This window comes from Pan paniscus, chromosome 9 (genome assembly GCF_029289425.2).
Source record: "Pan paniscus chromosome 9, NHGRI_mPanPan1-v2.0_pri, whole genome shotgun sequence".
Lineage (NCBI taxonomy): Eukaryota > Metazoa > Chordata > Mammalia > Primates > Hominidae > Pan > Pan paniscus.
The window spans coordinates 16706783-16728504 of NC_073258.2; the positions used below are offsets into that span (position 1 = coordinate 16706783).

A 21722-nucleotide genomic window follows, 5' to 3' on the forward strand; every position below is an offset into this window, starting at 1 on the left:
ATTTTTTTTTTTTTTTTTTTTTTTGAGACAGAGTCTCGCTCTGTCGCCCACGCTGGAGTGCAATGGCGCGATCTCGGCTCACTGCAAGCTCTGCCTCCCGGGTTCACGCCATTCTCCTGCCTCAGCCTCCTGGGACTACAGGCGCCTGCTACGACGCCTGGCTTTTTGTATTTTTAGCAGAGAGGGGGTTTCACCTTGTTAGCCAGAATGGTCTCGATCTCCTGACCTCGTGATCCTCCCGCCTTGGCCTCCCAAAGTGCTGGGATTACAGGCGTGAGCCACCGTGCCCGGCTTCCTTTCAATATTTTTATTTTAGAATGGCATTAAGTTTGTAGATTAACAATTAGAATTGACACTGTTAAGAATCTGAATCTTCAGATCTGGAAATATAGTATGCTTTTCTGTTTATTTAAGTCTTTGTCTTAAAAAAATTTAATGTTTGCTTTAAAATTTTGTATGGAAGACTGTAAAAAAAATTTAACACACATTTTTTAAGTGTGTAGAAGTACAGTCTTTTTGTTTGCTATTCTAAAAGGGGTGTCTTCTTCCAATGTATCTTCTACTTGATTTGTAAAAATTCTAAGTATTACATAAAATACTGTCCAATTGTGGAATGCAGTAGAGGCTGGGGAATGAGCAGCAACTGATAGCATTTTAAAGGAGGATCAAGTCTGGAATCTCACTATGCTTCTCTCATCTCCTTCCTTGAATTTAAGATGTTTTTTAAGAATATTACAGAATAGCATTCAGCAAAACATGGACATGTACTAGAACCCCTTTGAGAGAACTTGGTTTTTTATTCTTGAATGGTGCTAAAAAGTGACCTCATTATCCCATAGCATGGAATCCAAAAATAGTAGTAAAGAAGGCTTCCACAGAATATGTGCAAATCTGAAAATCTCAGGGCATGTACCTAATGCTATATTTATTTTTCACAAAACCGGAAATAGTGACAGCTTAAAACAAGTAACTAGACTGTTATATAGCTTTTAAAATGCTGCTGCTATTGTGTAATTTTTAGCATTTTGTATACTGAATTTCTATGCCAGGAAGTATGCCACTGTTAACTATTTTACATGATGCCTAAATTTTATTTTAAATAAAAAGTTATCACACATATCAAACTCAACTACACAAATTGTTATACTAAAACATTTCAGGAAATATGTGCTTTCTAACGCTAATGAAGTTTTAGAAAAGATTGTAAATATACAAACATAAAATAACAAGTATCACCAATTCTGAAATTTGTTAAATAAGTAAAAGAATTTTAAGAGGTAAAAGTTCTATATCTTTATACCAGCTGACTTGACAAAATTAAGAGTTCCAGTAAGAGCAAAATGTTGTCCTCTATTTGGGAGGGGGAGGGGACAGGGCACTGAGCAATCAAGCAGTTAAAACTCCTATGTCGTAACTTAAATCATTTATAACATCAAAAAGAAAGTAAACATTTCAATCCTATTAAGAATATGATTTTGCTATTCTGTTCTGCTGTGGAAAACTAAGTAGTCACTTGTTTAAAAACTAAGATGAAGCAGACATAGCATAAACCAATTAAAATTAAATCAAAACAACAGTTTTAAGATGTAATATGCATATATGAATTTCTTAACAGATTATTATAGTTAAAATACCACTGAGTGTACTCACTTCAAGTGGTGTGTAAAAATAAAAATAGCTGAAGAGAGGATGGTCAAACCTCAAAACAAGTACTATAACCACCACCCAAAAATGCAAAATAAAGGAAGTTGTCTTCTTCAGAGTTAAGAGGAGGGGAAAAAATCTTACTACTTACACATTGGGAGGAAGTGGGGATGGAGAGAAAGAAAAACAATTCCATGCCCTTCCTAAATGTTTAAGAACAAATGCAATTTATGTTACCTTCAGAAGCATTTTATCAGTACCCACAAAATTGCCTTTTAATTTGTACTAGTAAACTTACATTGCCTGAGCGTCTTTCTCTACCCCCCTTTCTCTTCATTTGATTTCATGTGAAAGTCAAATTATTTGTATGACTGCTACCAGAATTTTAATAAAAATTGACACAACATAACCCAAACAATATAAATTTTCCCCTATTTAGCCAGACTCTAAATGCTTTAGGGAAAAAGAAAAACGTGCAGTACATAATTTAATTAGGTTCCAACAACTCTTCACAGATTCATATATACTTCTCACCTGTAACAACTCAATAGAGAAAAAAAAATTCAAGGATGAAAAGGTTTTATTTACTTTTTTCCATACGGCAGGTAATGAGAATGGATGTTGTCTCTTACAAGACACAGGTCAAACATAGGAAAGTATGGAGGAAAAAACACAAAGAAGCCAAACTTAGACAAAATGTAGCTGTGACAAAGTTAAATGGCTTCATTAGAGAAAAAAAAGTCTTGACAGGATTTTTAAAAAATAAAATCTACCACTGTAGTGCTTACAAAGTACATAAGGCTAACAGTAAAGAGTGAGAAAAATGGCCAGGCGCAGTGGCTCATGCCTATAATTCTCGCACTTTTGGAGGCTGAGGCAGGCGGATCACCTGAGGTCAGGAGTTCGAGACCAGCCTGACCAACATGGAGAAACCCATCTCTACTAAAAATACAAAATTAGCCAGGTGTGGTGGTGCATGCCTGTAATCCCAGCTACTCGGGAGGCTGAGGCAGGAGAATCACTTGAACCCAGGAGGCGGAGGTTGCAGTGAGCCAAGATTGCACCATTGTACTCCAGCCTGGGCAAGAAGAGCAAAACTCCATTTCAAAAAAAAAAAAAAAAAAGAGTGAGAAAAAATAATGTAGTAAATTTAGTCAAGCCAGGAAGACACGTGTAAAAACAATATCAAACATGGTAAAATTTATTTGGCAAAAGCTATAGTAAAATTTTAAGATGCCATTAGGCAATAGTAAAAATAATATTTAGGCAACAAAAAAGTATAAATCAATGTAAAAGCTTAGAAACACTAGAAGAAAAACAGCTATAGTATGTAAAGTAGTAAAAAATATATACATGACACAAAGTAATGACTAAAATTAATGCAGATGCAATACACATACACCAATTTTTTTTTTTTCAACAAGAGTTTCGCTCTTGTTGCCCAGACTGGAGTGCAATGGCGTGACCTCTGCTCACCGCAACCTCCACCTTCTGGGTTCAAGCAATCCTCCTGTCTCAGCCTCCCGAGTAGCTGGGATTAGAGGCATGCGCCACTATGCCCAGCTAACTTTGTATGTTTAGTAGAGACAGGGTTTCTCCATGTTGGTCAGGCTGGTCTCAAACTGCCAACCTCAGATGATCCACCCGCCTCGGCCTCCCAAAGTGCTGGATTACAAGCGTGAGCAACTATGCCCGGCACATACACCAAATTTTATATATATGTGTGTGTGTATATATATATATACACACACACATATATATGTATATACACACACACATACATACACATACACACACACACGCATATACATATATATATATATATTTTTTTTTGAGATGGAGTTTCTCTCCTGTTGTCCAGGCTGGAGTCCAATGGCGCGATCTCAGCTCACTGCAACCTCCCTTCACCTCCCAGGTTCAAGGGATTCTCCTGCCTCAGCCTCCCAAGTAGCTGGGATTATAGGCATGAGCCCCCAAACCCAGCTAATTTTGTATTTTTAGTAAAGACGGGGTTTCACCATGTTGGTCAGGCTGGTCTCAAACTCCTGACCTCAAGTGATCCACCCGCCTCAGCTTCCCAAAGTGCTAAGATTACAGGCACAAGCCACCACGCGGGGCCAAAATTATATATTTTAAAGCAGAGATAGATCAAACACAAAATGAATCAAGTTAGGCTTTTAGACCCCTCGCATACACAGATACCTTTTCTTATTCTAAACAAATATTCACATGTGCATAATCTTGTATTTTCTTTCCTAAAGAGGGTCCTCAAAATTATATAAGCTGTAGGCCCCCTCAACACCTGGATCTGATTCCTGTAGTAAACAGCAAAAACATACCTTTTCTAATGTCTAAAACTTGCCAATTTCTGGCCATGATGCCAAAAGTAAAATAGAACAAAAAAGCAGAAATCAACAAAGACTTAAATTTTAAATATATAATAAAAATTCACAGGATGAAAGGACACATTTTAAATTAGGAAATTAAAAACAGGGCCAGGCACAGTGGCCCATGCCTGTAATCCCCGCACTTCAGGAGGCCAAGGTGAGACAGTCACCTGAGCCCAGGAATTTGAGGTCAGCCTGAGCAACATAGTGAGACTTCATCTCTATAAATAAAAATAAAAATAAATTAGCCAGGCGTGGTGACACATGCTTGTAGTCCTAGCTCTTCAAGGGGCTGAAGCAGATGGACTGCTTCAGCCCAAGAGTTCGAGCCTATAGTAAGCTATGATTGTGCCACTGCACCCCAGGCTGGGCCACAGAGTAAGACCCTATCTCTTAGAAACAATCAAAAAGAAAATTAACAAATATCCCAATGACTCAATGTAGTATTCACGGTGTAATGTGAATGTGTTCATTAAAAGATGTAAAAACACAGCAATGAATTCTAAGATTTTAGAAAACAAACCCAAAGGAAAACAGAACAAAATAATTTAAGGAAAAATACAAGGATCTATTCATTGGTAGTCCTGATAATTTAAGAACTGCTTCCTGGCCAGGCTCAGCAGCTTACATCTTGTAATCCCAGCACTTTGGGAGGCCCAATCTATACAAAAAATTTAAAAATTAGCCAGGCATGGTGGCACACGTCTGTAGTCCCAGCTACTCAGGAGGCTGAGGTAGGAAGATCCCTTCAACCTGGGAGGTCGAGGCTGCAGTGAGCCATGATTGTGCTACTGCACTCCAGCCTGGAGGACAGAGACCCTGTTTCAATTAAAAAACAAAAAACTGGTTCCTTGGGGTTGGGGGAACACCATACTCAGAAACTTAAATGAGTACCACTGATGAGGGGGATGTCTTAATAATTTCAGATTCCCTGAAAAAGCAGAGGCATTATGATGACATGTAGTTAACATTAAAAAAAAATTTTTTTTTCAGATGATATAAATATTCAAACGAAAAAGGCTGTAACAAAAATAAGATACTTTTGACCACAGCTATATGTTGAGAAATTTAATTAAGGCAATGTTTTCACACCAAATTTTTAAGAAGAAAAATGTATTTACACATAAAGCTTACATTTCAAGAGGTAGAAAACTGAATCAACAGGATGAAATAGACAAAATTGTTTATCAACAATAGGAGAAACTATAGTTAATAACAGTGGCATTTCATTTGTTTTTTGTTTGTTTGCTTGTTTTAGAGACAGTTCACTGTTGCTCAGGGTGGTGTGCACTGGCGTGATCATAGTTCACTGCAGCCTCAAACTGCTGGGCTCAAGCAATCCTGCTGCCTGAGACTTCTAAAGTGCTGGGATTACAGGCATGAGCCACTGCGCCTGACCCTAAATCCAGATTTTTAAAGAACATAAAATTTAAAGCCCTGGGAGAATATGAAGATGAACATACTACCCAATTCATCTTTCAAGTCAAATATATTCTTGGTCACAAGTTTCTGTGAACCTAGAAACTGGAAACGAGAAACACAACACCCATACAACTTAATAAAATAAACAAGAAACTGGGGTAAAATGATGGTGTATAAAATCCCTCAGTGTACTAAGTAAATATATTCTAATGATCTAACATACCACAGTAATGGCTTAACAAAAACAAAGAGAATCCATTTCTACAGATATCAAAACAGCATCTGGTAAAATTATATTGCAAATAACATTAAAGGAAAACACTAATAGGATACTTATATAACTTATCCAAAAAATTTTAAAACCATTGTACACGATGTAGAAAAAAATAGTTAACAAAACAAGGTTATCTACTGTGTTCATTTTGTTTGAACTATTTTGTTATAAGGTTCTGGCCTGGGCATGGTGGCGCACACCTATAGTCCCAGCTATTCAGGAGACTGGCGGGAGGATCACTTGAGCCCAGAAGTTCAAGTCCAGCCTAGGCAACATAGGGAGATCCCCAACTCTTAAAAAAAAAAAAAAAAAAGTTCTGGCAAGTCTACTACAGAAAGAGGATGTAAGTATTAAAAGGGAAGGAACAAATGAAAAGGCAAGATATGGACTAGAAGAAACTATCTGCAATACACAGCTGACAAAGGATTTGTGTTCCAAATATATTAAGAAACTTTACAACTCAGTAACACAAAGCAATCCAATTTTCAAAAGAGACAAAAGACATACAGACACACAAAAGGAGCTATACAAATGGCCAAAAGGCACATACAAAGATGCTGAATATCATTAGTCGTCAAGGAAAAGCTATTTAAAACCACAGTGAGATACCACAGCACAGCCACTAGATTGGCTAAAATACCCGGTATCGGTAAAGACCCAGAGTAACTGGAATTTCCATACCCAGTTGCTGAGAATGTAAAATGGTACAACCATTTTATAAGAAACCACCTGTTTCCCAAAGTTAAACATCCACTTACCATACGACCCAATAATCACAACTTGGTATTTATCCAAGCAATATGAAAATGTAAGTCCAAACAATGACTTGTACATCAATGTCTGGGTCAGCTTTATTCACAGTTAATGAACATTGGAAACAACCCAAATGTTCTATCAGTAAGCAGACAAATAAATTGTGGTATATCATACAATGAAATACTACCAAACAATAAAAAAGAACAAACTACTAGCCAGGCATGGTGGCGTGTGCCTATAGTCCCAGCTACTTGGGAGGCTGAGGCAGGAGGCCCACTTGAGCCTGGGGAGGTTGAGGCTGCAGTGAGCCATGATGGCACCACTGCACTCAAGCCTCAGCAACAGAATGAGACCTTGTCTCAAAAATAGTAATAATAATAATAAAATAAAGAACCAAAGAAACAAGCAATATCATAGATGAATGTCAAAATCATCATGCCAAGCAAAAACATCCCAGACACAAAAAGAGTACATACTGTATATTTCTATTATATAAAGTCTAGAAACAGGCAAAACTGCACAATGGGAATAAAAAGTCAGAAGGGAGACAAGGGACCTTCTTGGAGAGATAGAAATGTCCTATATGTGCTTGTAATGATGGTTATACAAGCTGTGTACATTTTTCAAAACTCACATGACAATACACTATAAAAGGGTAAACTTTAACATATGTGGTTACTACTAATAATAATGTAAATAAGAATGGGAAGTAAACAGGAAGCTTTTACTTTTTAATTGACAAGCCTTTGTATTGCTTGCATCTTTATATATCGTACGGTTAAAATGTTACATTTTTAATGACTCACAAATATTTCACTCAGTTTTTCAACCAATTGAAAAAAATCACACACATTATCATTGGAGCAAAACAGAAAGCCAAGAAAGACTCCTTATAAAAGAAGATATAATACATAAGAACATCTGAAAATAGAAAATAAAAGAATTACAAATCAGATCTTTAAAAAAATGATCTTTTTCTAAGCTTTTAGTGACAGAGAAAATCTTGATTTGTACTCTACTGTGTGTGTTTCACCTCACAATAGAGAAACTAACTGAAGTAAACATAAAACATCCAGAGGCTTTTCCAAGTAAAGTAACAGACAATGGGCAAAGACATGAACAAATCATACAAGGAAAAAAATGCAACAGTAAAAATAAGAATCAGACTTCCCTGGAAACAATAACAATACAAACCAAAAAACGTTTAAATATCATTTTATATCAATTAGCAAATTAATTTACAACTTTTTTATTATAAAATAATTACATCATTGTAAAAACTTTATGAAAGTATAAAGAAAAAGATAACTCAACATTTGGGTCAATTTCTATTTCTTCCCATTGTTTTATCTATTATTTTAAAGATTAAAAAGTAACACAAAAAGTATTTTTTCTTCAGGTAAATCATAGTATAAGCAACTTCTTATGTCATCATATATATTTCTTAAATAATTTTTATAAGCTACACCGATCTGCTTTAAGTCCACTAGAAAAAAGAGTTATATTTAACCATTGGTCTATTTAAGACAATTCTAGTATATCACTATTATAAGTCATGTCATGATAAATATCACTGTAGATAGATATTTATGGTTCTTATCCCTGAAGGTGTATTTATCAAGTCAAAGGAAAAGGCGAGGCTACTGATAAATAACACTAAACTATACTCTAGAAAACTACACCAATTATATTCCCTTAAGCTTAGAAACTCAAGTTTTAAAAATTCCTTTTCCTTATAAACATATTGCATGTTCAATAAAGAAAATCCAGACACAGAAAAGAAAAAAACAAAAATAATTAAAATCATCCATAATTCCACCATCTAAGGATGCCCACTCTTAGCTTGTGTCCTGTTTTCCTATGCATATATAATTAAATCTATGCTGTACTGTGAATTTCATTTTATAATCTGTTTTCATTTTATAATCTGTTTTCCCCACCCCCACCCTGCCCCTTTTTTTTTGGAGACAGGGTCTCTGTCGCCCAGGCTGGAGTGCAGTGGCAGCGATCACAGCTCACTGCAACCTCGACTTCCCTAGGCTCAGGTGATCCTTTAACCTCTGTTTCCCAAGTAGCTGCAACCACGGGCACGTACCAGCATGCCTGGCTAAATTTTTTAGAGACGGGTTTTCGCCATGTTGCCCAGGATGGTCTTGAACCCCTGGACTCAAGCAATCCACCTCCCTCCACAAAGTGCTGGAATTACAGGCGTCAGCCATCTCACACAGCCCCGCCCTTACTTTTAATGAGCATTTCCTGCTTACCAGTCTTTTAAAAGTAATTTTAATGACATGGACCATATTTAATCCATCTTCATTATTGACCACATAGGTGATTTCTAATTTTTTTAGATTAAGCAACAGTCAAATCATTGCACATATAGGAAATTACTTCAGAAAAAGTTACCTGGAAAATAACTACTGGGTCGAAATTTATGAAATTTAAGATTTAATTCAGCTTGTTGATTTCCAATCTCAATAGCAGCATGAGAGTGCCCATTTCCCATAACTTTACCTATAACAGGTAGTCTTTTACTAACCTGTGTCAATTTGATAATTTAAAAATCATTTATTGTTTTACTTTGTCCTGGTTTTTTTTTCCTATTCAGTGAGGGCTAACAATTTAAAATGTTTATTGATTTGTTTTTCAACTGCTCACCTTGCTGTCATTTTAAGATATGAGAATTATTTGTATCATCAGCAAATTTATTTTAAAAATGCAGTTCTTGTTGTTGAGCATATCCATTAAGTTATATATATAATTCTGATATAGCCATGTAACCTATTCAATTACTGATGGAGGGTAAAACTTTTTTGAAAAGCATCCATCCATACACACACACACACACACACACACACACACACACACACACACACACATATAATGGATTAGTCTGTCTCCTATATCAAAGAAAATTATCTAGCTGGGACTCCCATCAAGTTCTTCCTTGTTTCTAAAAACTCTCCTGCATCCATAAACATAGCCATATAAATATCCTTCCCACCCTTCTAGCGAGTGTTAAAAAAAAAAAAGTATATTATTCTGCCCATCTTTTATCCTTCAGTTAGAAATCAAATCTCCTCCAACCTTCTCAAAGGTCCTTGCCATCAACAACTGTCCCTCCTCCAACATCTTCCCTATTGTACTAGCTTTTTCCTCAGCATATAAACAAGACACCTTCTTTTTCTAAAAACACTCACATGCACCACTGCACTACCACCAACCTAGCCCCAACCTCTGCTCTTACCTTCCTTCTTTCTCCTCCATCAACATTTTTCTTGACTGCCCATCCAGCGGTCTGGCTTCTAGTCCCACACTGCTCTCTGTGACCTGTTCATTGCTGAATCCAAACTTACAATTTTCACCATCAGATTATTTACCAATCTAAGACCTGTGACCCTGCTGAACACTCAAAGCCATTCCTGAAACTGTCTTCTCTTGGTTTCTGTAATACCTAACATGATTTGTGTCTCTAGTTCTCCAGTGGGTTCTGTTCAGTCATCTTGTTCCTTTTCTTCTTCCAGAGTCCCTTTTAATGGCAGGCTTCCAGAGTCCCACCTTGAGCCGGCAGACCTCCTTAACATGAATGATCCTCATCTACACCAACTAGCTTCAAAAATCCTTACTTTACATTCCCAAATCTACCTCTGCACCTAAATCTCTTACCTACACTTCTCTTCTGATTATAAAAAGGGATATATACCTTCATATGGCAGCCCCTGAAGCATCTCAAACTCAACAGGTTCAGAACTGAACTCATCATAAATTAAGATGAATGACAAAATGACTTGCAATTTGAATGAGGCATAAAAATATCAATCTATTTTTTGAGCTAGCAGAATAGTAAAAATAGAAACAAAATCAAAACTTCAGAAGAAAACATCAATTACAACATTACTTAATAAACCAAAAAGCCCTTAAAATAACTTTTTCTTCTGAAAAGATAGAGTAGACATACTTTTCCCTATTTCTCCTGCTAAAAACTAAAAATCTTTGACAAACATAAGACTCTGAAAGTTTGAGGGAAGGCATATAGACCAACACTTTGGAATCCAAGAAACCAACACTGTGGTGAGTTTCCTGGGTTTTCTTTTTACAACATATATCCCAGAGTTGGAGCTGAAAAAGCCAGCAACATGGAAATGCCAACAGGCACAGACACAAAAAAGTACTAACAAAAGAATGCTCTCTCTAGCTAAAGGACCAGAACAGGACGTCCCAGCAAGACAGAAAACTTTTAGATGACAGCTGCTCTACTCCCAACAGACACCAAAGAAAAAACCTCTGCCCACACCAGGGAAGGTCAAGTGGGGATCCTAGAATCCCACACTCAAAAGGCTGTAAAGGGGCACCCCAACACCCCACTGCAGTGGTGTCAGGGAAGACCAAGTGGGGAGCTAAGACTTTCATCCCAACTGGCCAGCATGAACCTCCTTCTCCCAGCAGTGTCAATGGACTTCCATCCCCACCAGGCAGTAACAAAGAGCGTCCCCACATTTTGGACTTAATGTAAGCTGAGTAGGGAATCTAGACACCTGCCTCCACCTCACAGTAACAAGGCAGCACTTCCCTTTCTCCTGCCAGAGTGGTATCCAAAAAAGCCAGCTAACCCAGTCTAAAAATATACAGAGCCACACAACAAAATATGAAAATGTGCAGATTTCAAAAGAAAAACCCAAGGAACAGGAAGATCCCAAACCAAATGACAAAAAGACAATCGACAGACACCAACATCGAGATAACAAAGATGTCAGAATTATCTGGCAAACATATTAAGGCAGTCTCCATAAAAATGTTTCAACAGCTTGAAACAAATGAAAAAAAAGTCTCAGCAAAGAAATGAAAGTCTCAGTAAAGATACAGAAGTACAAAGAAACAAACGGGAGCTTAAAACTAAAAAATACAATAATCAAAATAAAGAGCTCAGTGGATGGTCTTAACAGTAAAATGGAAGGGACAGAAGAATCAACAAACTAGAATGCACAACAGTAGAAACTACCAAATCTGAAAAACAGAAAACACACTGAAGAAAAGAAAGCAATGAACAGAGCCTCAATAGCCTTTGGGAATGTTACAAAAGATCTAACTTCCATGTTATCAGAGGATCACAATGAGAAGACAAGGAGAATAGAGCTGAAAAAGTACATGAAATAACAGCTGAAAACTTCCCAAATGTGGTAAGACATAAACCTACACATTCAAGAAGTTGAATAAACCCCAAAGAGGAAAAACCCAATGAAATCTACACCAAGACACATCATAATTAAACTTCTAAAAACAAAAGACAAAAAAATATTGAAAGCAGCCTAGGAAAAACATCTTACCTACAGGAGAAAAACAGCAGATTTCTCATCAGAAACCATGGGGATCAGAAGAAGTGGCACAGTATCTTTCAGGTGCTGATCAAAGAAAACTACAGTACCTTGCTTATCCCCAGTTTCACTTTCCTTGGTTTCAGTTACCCACAATCAACCACAGTTCAAAAATATTAAATGGAAAATTTCAGAAATAAAGTTTCAAATTGTTTACCATTCTGAGTAGCCTGATGAAATCTCACACCATCTCACCCAGGACAATGAATCATCCCTTTGTCCAGAGTATCCACACTGTATATGCTACTCAACCGTTAGTCATCAACACTGACACCGTCTGCTCTGAACATTCAACTGTTGACATTATCATGCCTCAACAAGCCATATCATCATGCCTCAATGATCCAGGATCATCCAAAGCAGATGATTCTGACCATACATCAGAAGGTCAATAGTAACAATGCAACATCACAATGCCTACATCATTTACCTCACTGCTTCTCATCAAGTAGGCATTATCTCATATCATCATAAGAATATAGAACAAAAAGATATTTTGAGAAAGACCGCATTCAGATAACTTCTATTGTAGTATATGGTTGTAATTTTTCTATTTTATTAATAATCTAATCTCTTACTGCGCCTAATTTATAAATTAAACTTTATCATAGGTATCTATCTCCTTATTGGAAAAACAGGATATGTAGGGTTCAATACTATCCACAGTTTCAGGCATCTGGGGGGGTTGAAATATATAGCCCTTGCAGGTAAGGGTGGACTACTGTATTAACTCAGAATCTTATGTACAGTAAATGTTTTAAAAATTGTTCTGGGATGAAGGAGAAATCAAGACCTTCTCAGATAAGGAAAACCAAAGAGAATGTATTGCCAGAAGGGCCACCCTAAAAGAATGGCTAAAGAAAGTTCCTTAAACAATAAAAGGAACCTTGAAACATCAGAAAGGAAAAAACATGGTTAGCAAAAATATGGACAAACTCCATAGCTTTCCTTCTCGAGTTTTCTATAGTATGCTTGACAGTTCAAAAAAAAATGTTAATACTGTAAAATGTATATAGTGAGAATATTTAAAAGTTATATTATAAACAGGAAAATAAAGGGACACAAAGGTTTCCATACTTTATTCAAACTGGCAAAATGACAGTATCAGTAGGTTGCAATAAATTATACATAAATAATGTAATACCTAGAGTACCCACATAAAAAGCTAAAATCCTATAAGGTAAGTACTATTATCATCCCCATTATATTGATGAGGAAATTAAGGCTCAGAGTTGCATAAGGACGCAGATACTAGTAAGTACAGGCTGAGTATCCCTTATCTGAAATACTTGGGACTAGAAGTGTTTCAGATCTGAAATTATTTTGGATTTTGGAATATCTGCATATACATGAGTTATCCTGGGGGATGGGACCCAAGTCTAAACATGAGATTTATTTATGTTTCTATACACTTTTTACACATATCTACAAGGTAGCTTGACACATATTTTTAATAATTTTGTTCATGAAACAAAGTTTGTGTACTTTGTTTCAAGGTCAAGAGCAAAGCTGAGGTCAAGTTTTAAATTTTCCACTTGTGGCATCATCTCATGACTCAAAAAGTTTCAGATTCTGGATTTCAGATTTTTGAATTAGGAACGCACAACATGTAAAGATGAGACTCAATCCCGAAGTCAAATGGCTCCAAATCCTAATTTTTTTTTTAAACCACATTAAAAAGGGGTTTTGGGGATTTAAAGCTCAGAGTTACAGAAGGATACAGATACTACAAAACAGTGAATATGGGACTCAATCCCAAATTCTGATTTTTTTTTTCCACCACAATAGAAAGGGGTTCTTGGGATTTAAAACTTCAAAACATGATGGGGAAACAGTTTTTCACTAACCTCTGTTAAACCAAACATGTGACGCCATCTGTTTGGACTGAGCTTCTGTACTACGCCCAACAGACCAAACCAAAATGAAGTTACCCATGCTGAATGAAGTTCCACACCACCAAGCCATTTATCTGACCTTCTAGAAATCAGGAGAATGAGAGATGACAGCCAAATACCCAAACAGGCCAGTTTTAGCTAGCACAATAAGGAAGTCCCATCTGCTTTAACCTTTACAAGGAAAATAACTTTAAAAATATCAGCTGGCCCAGGCTCAGTGGCCCACGCCTGTAATCCCAGTACTTTGGGAAGCCGAGGTGGGAAAAATCACTTGAGGCCAGTTGTTCGAGACCAGCCTGGGCAACACAATGAGACTGTCTCTACCAAAAAAAAAAAAAAAAAAAAGGGGGGGGGAAAGAAAAAATCTATAATAAAAAAATAAAAAGACCGATCCATTTTTTGTTTTGTTTTTGCTTTCTTCAGCCCTTTTCTGTCTATAAAGCCAAACTGCTGTGCTCAGTTCATCAGAACAGTCATTCTATTTTATAAAATGAGATGTTGCCAGATTCTAGGATCAAAAAGCCAACTAGATCTTTCAACTAAATTTGTTGTAATTTTGTTTTCTGATACCTCCAACTGAAACTTAGCACTTCCTCTATAAAGCACTCTAGCAATACCTGCTGATTGTCAACAACAGACATCAGATATTTTCATGTAATAGCTACTGCAGGTAAGTCAGAATAGCATTTACACTACTAAAGTTAAAAAGAAAGAAAGAAAATAGAAAGTTAAAGTTAAAAAAGAAAGTTATTAAAGTTAAAAAGAATTTTTTTAAAAAGTTAAATAATTTTGCTTCTAACATTTTGATATTTGAATTTAAATGTACTGGTTCCCCTTATAATCACATACATTTTATTTTATACATTTAAAAATAGTATTCTGGCTGGGAGCAGTGGCTCATGCCTGTAATCCCACCGCCTTGGGAGGCTGAGGTGGGCAGATGGCTTGAGCTCAGGAGTTCGAGACCAGCCTGGGCAATATGGAGAGACCCCATCCCTACTAAGAACACACACACAAAAATAGCCGGGTGTGGTGGTGCAGGCCAGTGGTCCCAGCTATTCAGGAGGCTGAGGTGGGAGGTTTGCTTGAGCCAGGGTTTGGGGGTTGTGGGGGAGGTTGCAGTGAGCCGAGGTCGCGCCACTACACTCCAGTCTGGGAGACAGGGCAACAGAGTCTGTCCCTCTGTCTCCCAGGCTGGAGTGTAGTGGCGCGACCTCGGCTCACTGCAACCTTCGCCTCCAAGGTTCAAGCGATTTCTGCCTCAGCCTCCCGAGTAGCTGGGATTACAGGCGCACCCCACCATGCCCAGCTAATTTTTTGTATTTTTTTTAAGCAGAAATGGGGTTTTGCCACGTAGGCCAGGATGGTCCCAAACTCCTGACCTCAAGTGATCCGGCTGCCTCGGCCTCCCAAAGTGCTGGAATTACAGGAGTGAGCCACCGCACTCAGCCAAAAAAAAGTATTCTGAGAATCCCACAGGCTTTACCAAACTACCAAGAGCCCTTTACACAAAAAAGTTTAAGAATCCCTACATTAAGAACCATTTCCAATTTATTAAAAAGTCTTAACAGACCACAGCTTCTACTTGTCACTGGAATGAGAAGAATGGCTCTGCTAGAAGACACCGAAAGAAAAATACCTACAAAACTAAACCATGCTAGAAGCAAATGCTTTTTCAAGTTCTCAAAAATCAATACTGTAAGAGTTAGACCCTTAGTTCAGTAAAAATCTATCCACAATCATCAAAGGATCCCCAATTTACACCATGAGTTAATTCCCAGGTAATTCCCAAAAAGGATATAATCCAAACCTCTAAACTCAAGAACAAGAGCACTTTTTCCACCTTCCCCAACCTTCCACCTCTTACCTACCCCTACCCATTTCCTCTTGAACATCATAATCTATAAATCTAAAGATGAAGAGTTCCTTTCTTGAGGAAATTGGCAACATTCAAATGTATATACTTTCACATTCTTGTTCCAAGAACACAGAATTCCTTTTCTCTCCCCCATCCCACCTCTCTCAAAGGCATAAGTACCCAAATCGGGCAAAGCCTTTAAGATGAACAATGACCACGGCATTTTTTCTAATCCCATGATGAAAATAAGATTCCTGTCATACACAAGGCCACCAAAAGAGTGGCAGCACATTTTTTACATAAATAATCCTATCCCTCCCCCTAAAAATTCAACGTTTGATGAAAATCTTCTCGGTCCAAAAGTAATCCATTTTCTAAAGGAATAAATTTCATGAGCAAAAAAAGTCAACAGCATAGCACAGAGCACAGGTCTAGTATGATACTCCAGGTTTTCTTTCAATCGGTAAACCTACCTCAAACTACATTATGTGGGCATTTGTTTTGTATGCCTACAAATAGTGTTATGAATTCGGTGCTGAGAAAAGTTAAAGGCATTTCTGTATATAGGAAACTAAAGGCAAAATTAATCATCAGTTCCTGTAACTACCAAGACAAAAATTAGATAGTGTGCTTTGGAGAAATCTTCAGAAACCATGTATAGTAATTTTTAAAGCAAATCATAACACACACATTCACATACAAGTTTTATCCACAAATTCAAATATGAATTTCTTACTGTAATAAGAATGTACTCAAGTTTTATTTGTTGTTTGAGAAGGACCAAAAATAAAAATAAAAATAAAAATAGTTTCCTACTCTGAAGGAAAACCCCTGAAGAAAACACTTGTGTCTCGTCAAACAAGTCATGATACCTTTAACACCAAATTAACAGCTAAAAATTTCCATTTGACTACACAGTTAAGTCAGAGTACATTCTCTGTTCTTAATTAACTATAAAATACCTCAGAAAATGTTATGAAAAAATATAAATACGCATACTCACCTCCCAACTTAGGAAACAAAACATTTGTAATATGATTGAAGACTCTTGCATGCCTCCTCAATAATATTCCCCTCTCTCCTCCCCCAACACCAAGAGGTAATCAATATCCTGAATTTGGTATCTGTCATTCTCATGCATTTATACAACATTAGTAATCATATGATAGTATTCCTAAACTACGTTTTGGAGAGGACACCACTGCAAATCTTCAGCTCTATACTAGCTTTTATCAGTAGCCATCAATTGCAGTTTTAATAGAAATACAAATACATCAAGTGTGCTTTTGGGTGAAACCTCACCCTTCCCTCTCCTCCTACCCCACTGCTCCTCCCAGATTCAAATTGTTAACACAGTCACATGACCAAGAACTTCAGAAAGAGTATCTATCACTCTTTTCAGCTCCCCTCTAGTTAGTGTTGGCACTTTTATTCCAACTTAACATTAATAGTTCTGTAGTGAGAAGAGGATCATATTTAGAAATACAAAAACCAACTTAAATCCCAGCTTCGCTTTTTACTTGCTACAGGACCTTGGGCAAATCCCTTCTTCCCAAGCCTGCATTTCCTCATCTGTAGGATGGAAATAATGACCATGACGATGCCGTGCTGCCTTCCAATCATAAAGGGTTGTAACTGGTAGAAAATGAAATAGTCATAATTACTTCCATGTATTTTTCATAGGTACCTGCTCCTAATTAAAAAACAAAACTTGAAACCCTTAGTAATATAATTCAGTTACTGCATTGTATAGGAAAATGAAGTCCAACCAACCAACCAGCTTATCAAAAATACAAACCAAAGTTCATCAATACAGGTTCTATACAAGCTATAGAACACGATATTATACCTTTTCATTTCATAATTCTACTGAAATTAATGCAAACTCAAGGTTAATATTAAGAAAACAGAAGATGCCTAGTTTCATTATCTAGATACTAGCTACTTATTTGGGGGACATAATTAATGTATGGTGCCTTTTTCAATGTTAATCACTTAACTTGTCTCATATACATATTTCACAACTGCAACTTTAATTTTCAAAGAATTAAAAATATGACAAGGCTGAAATCTATTTCACATAATTCATTTTGGCACTACTCTGAGTAAACAGCTATTGATAGGAGTAAAAACGAAGAAAAGTCACTAATTACTAGATCCATTTTAAGTAATAATGTATAGAATATTACAAGAGGTTCTGTTTTTAAAAGAAAAGGAATGTGGGGTATTTTGTGACAGGCCAGTAAGACAGCTGGAACAAAGCTGTTTGAGCAACAGCTGTGCACCATGTACTGTTCATCTAAAACCACAAACTAAAGTAACTCATGTCAGACAACTTCATTGGATAATCAGCTCAGCCAATGGCTTCTTTCTGAAACTCTCACTACAAAGAAATAGACACTAAATATATACTTTGCAATGATTTGAGGAAGGAGACAAAATAAACAATTGTCTCTAAATATAAAATTAAAAACTAAAAATTACAGACTAATAGTGAAACAGAAGACAAAGTTTTCCATACTATTTTCACACCTCTTAGGCTTCATAATAGTAAGGAAATAACCCAAAGACTCAAAACTTAAATTTGAATTACTAATACGCAACCCCACCATTCCTACTCCATTCTTAATTAACTTTCAAATGAATGAAAGTGCTTTGTCATAAAACATCTCGCAGTGGTTATCAGAAATTTTTCACATTAAGTCACTTGATAATTTTAAAGTAGTTCCCTGTAGGCCAGGCGTGGTGGCTCACGCCTGTAATCCCATCACTTTGGGAGGCCAAGGCACGCGGGCAGATCGCTTGAGCTCAGCCTGAGTTTGAGAACAGCCTGGGCAGCACGGCGAAACCCCGTCTCTACCAAAAAAAATACAAAAATTAGCGGGGCATGATGGTGCACGCCTGTAGTCCCAGCTACTTCCGGGGCTGAGGTGGAAGGATCGCCTCTACCCGGCAGAAGGAGGTAGCAGTGAGCCGAGATCGCGCCAATGCACTCCAGCCTGGATGACAGAGTGAGACCCTGTCTCAAAAATAAAATAAAATAAAATAAAACAAAAATAAAGTAGTCCCCTGTAATCCCAGCACTTCGGGAGGCCAAGGTGGGCAGATCACTTGAGTCCAGGAGTTCGAGAGCAGCCTGGGCAACAAGGCGAAACCCCCATCTTTACAAAAAAATACAAAAATCAGCCGGGCATGGTGGCGCACGCCTGTACTCCCAGTTACTGGAGAGGCTGAGGTAGAAGAATCACTTAAGCCAGGGACGTCAAGGCTGCAGTGAGCCATGATTGTGCCATTGCACTCAAGCCTGGGAGACCCTGTCTCAAACAAAATAATTTTTTAAAAAAATTTTAAGTAGTTCACTTAAACCAACTTGTTGGCATGGAAATTCCATGCCATTATCTGAAAATAATAATTCATGTAGTACTCAAGCTACTACAATCATTAATTTAAACATCTGCAACTCGTCATTAAATTATCAGACTTAACTTTTGTTTCACATTTCCACTTTTTTATTCCAAAAACCCACAAACCTCTCTCTAACCTTAAATTCACTCCTTCCTCAAGTAAAATGTATGCCTCTGTGTACCTGCACACAAGCCTACTTGCATGGGGCAAATTTCCCTTAGTTGACGCACCTTAATTTTAGAGGCAAAAAGGACAAAATTACAAATTTAATAGCCACATATCTTTTCCATGTGATTTCTGAAACTTAAACATTAAATCTACCACAAATCTTCCTCTGCAGTTTGACTTGACTACCTGCTTAGCTTTTCTTTCAGCTCACATCTTTTGACTACTGAAATGTCAACCACATCGTCATTAACCAAAAACAGGCATTAAGAGAAAATTCATCAGGAAATAAAACAAAAGTTACAACTTTTAAGACCTTACTCTCAGACTGTTGTATACTTCCCAAGTCAGAATTGCCAGACAGAAATTAAGAAAGGACTATCTTCTCCAAAGACTATTTTGGCTAAAACCGAATGCTACGGATCAACTTCTAAAACTCAAGATTCAAAGTGTATATGCCACACATGATTTCTGAAATCCAAAATGATAGCCAGCTCTTTCTCTTCTTCAGTAACTAGATGCTATGGAACCATAATAGATACAACTCATCTTTCCAAAAGCCTCTTTTTTCCACTATTTATTTCCTGTGCCCTACTCAAGACTTTTTTTTTTTTTTTTTTTTTTTGGAGACAGTCTCACTCTGTCACCCAGACTGGAGTGCAGTGGCGTGATCTCAGCTCACTGCAACCTCCACTCCTGGGTTCAAGAGATTCTTCTGCCTTAGCTTCTCAAGTAGCTGGGATTATTGGCGCGTGCCACTATGCCCAGCTAATTTTGTATTTTTAGTAGAGACGGGGTTTCACCATGTCAGCCAGGCTGGTCTGGAACTCCTGACCTCAAGTGATCTGCCCTACTCAGCCTCCCAAAGTGCTGGGATTACAGGAGTGAGCCACCGCACCTGGCCTCCACTCAAAACTTGATACTAGCAAATAGCAACAAATATTTTGTTGTGCTTAGTTCTGTGTAACAAAGGTATTCCTAGTCTACGATTCTGAAAATGCAAATATGAATAAAATGTACAAATATAACTAAGAGACATAGATACAGACAAAGCACACCAAATATATAAAGTCCTCTACTAAAATACTTATAGTCTAGTGCTTACAGTGTTTAAGATAATGTCAAGGTGAACCAGACACAGATCGTTGTTCAAGGTCTGAGCTACAGAAGAACAAAAGAAGGAAAAAAGGATCGTTTTCTAATCCATAACCTTCTTTTAAGAATACACACACTCTTCCACTTGCCTCGCTGCAGAAAGCTGTGGTATGAAGGATTTAAAAACTTGAAAACTATCCCTTTTAAACATCTCTAATTCTACAAAAGTATACCTCTCAGCCAAAAGCCCATATTTGGAGATTAAGATTTAGAGGGTGTAGTAAAATTGTGTATTTGTTGAAATTCTGCTACTGATAATCTCCAAGAAATTGAAGCTCTCCAATGTCAACTTGCTGTTTAGCACCAAAACAAAACAGAAATCTCAGTACCCCAAGGCAATTCTGAGAGATGACCAGCTCTTAACTTCCTAAACCAAAAATAGCTATGAGCAACTCTTCATGAATAAACAAGAAAAACAAATATATTCTTCCACACAAAGAAAAATCACTTCCCTGTAAGTTGTTTCATTAAATAGTATCAAGCTTTACAAAAATACCAGTTTTGTGGCCTTCTGAAAAGACAAGAGAACATTACCGTTGTTTAATATCAGACCGAGAAATCAAGGGCACTAAATATGTTTTGGAGACAGTAATTATGTGTGACATCCAGAAAATTTCATCAAGGATGGAGAAGACAAATTTGATAAATCTTCCTAGAATAGAGAGGATCTTATCCTTTTCATTAGCTAACTTAAAACAATGTACTATAAAGTTACAGAAAATCAATGTGTAAATAATAGGTACTTCAGAAGATAACTGAAAAAAATGAATACAAAAATGGAGAAGTCTTCCCAGACCTGAGAGTGTTTCATCATTTCCCTGAGAATACTAGTGACAGAGAAAAACTTCTAGTCATATCCTGATAAATGTGTCCATTTCCAATGATAAGAGAATGCTGCAAGCATACACCTAGTGAAGTTATTTCTACAGAAACTTGAGGCCAGACAAAGATAACAAATAAAGCAGGACCTCTACTGTTATAACACAAAAATGTTGGGACCCAATAATTTTATACCCAGCCAAATCATCATTTATCATGCAAAAGTAAACTTAATCTTAGATATGTTTTCAGTAAAAATTACTTGGAAATGTTCTTTAAATCACAATTCAAAATAAAAAGTAGCTGTAAAACACAGTAACTATAGTTAAAAACAATATATTGTACTCTTGTAAAAAGCTGAGTGAATGTTATGTGTTCTCACCAAAAAAATGACAACTATGTGACATAGTACGTATGTTAGCTATATTTAGTCATTCCACAATGTATATATACTTCAAAACACCCTGTTGTACATAATAAATACATACAATTTTATCTGTCAATTTAAAAATAAAAAGGCCAGGCACAGTGGTTCACGCCTATAATACCAGCCCTGTGGGAGGCCAAGGT

At 36.9% G+C, this 21722-nt stretch overlaps 1 protein-coding gene across 4 annotated transcripts in view; it reads right to left on the reverse strand.

Annotated features, from left to right (window-relative positions):
• Positions 1-21722, reverse strand: part of RRAS2 (RAS related 2) — an 81039-nt gene that overhangs the window by 47058 nt on the left and 12259 nt on the right. Inside the window, exon 1 of one of the 4 annotated variants that reach the window (XM_014346686.4) lies at positions 16612-16895. The exons of 2 other annotated variants lie outside the window; for them this stretch is intronic. In XM_014346686.4, coding sequence (XP_014202172.3) covers positions 16612-16662 — 51 coding nt within the window. In that variant the 5' untranslated portion in view covers positions 16663-16895. Of the gene's footprint in view, positions 1-12012; positions 12222-16611; positions 16896-21722 lie in introns of those variants that run through there. One more of the 4 variants, XM_063608093.1, reaches the window with a different exon arrangement.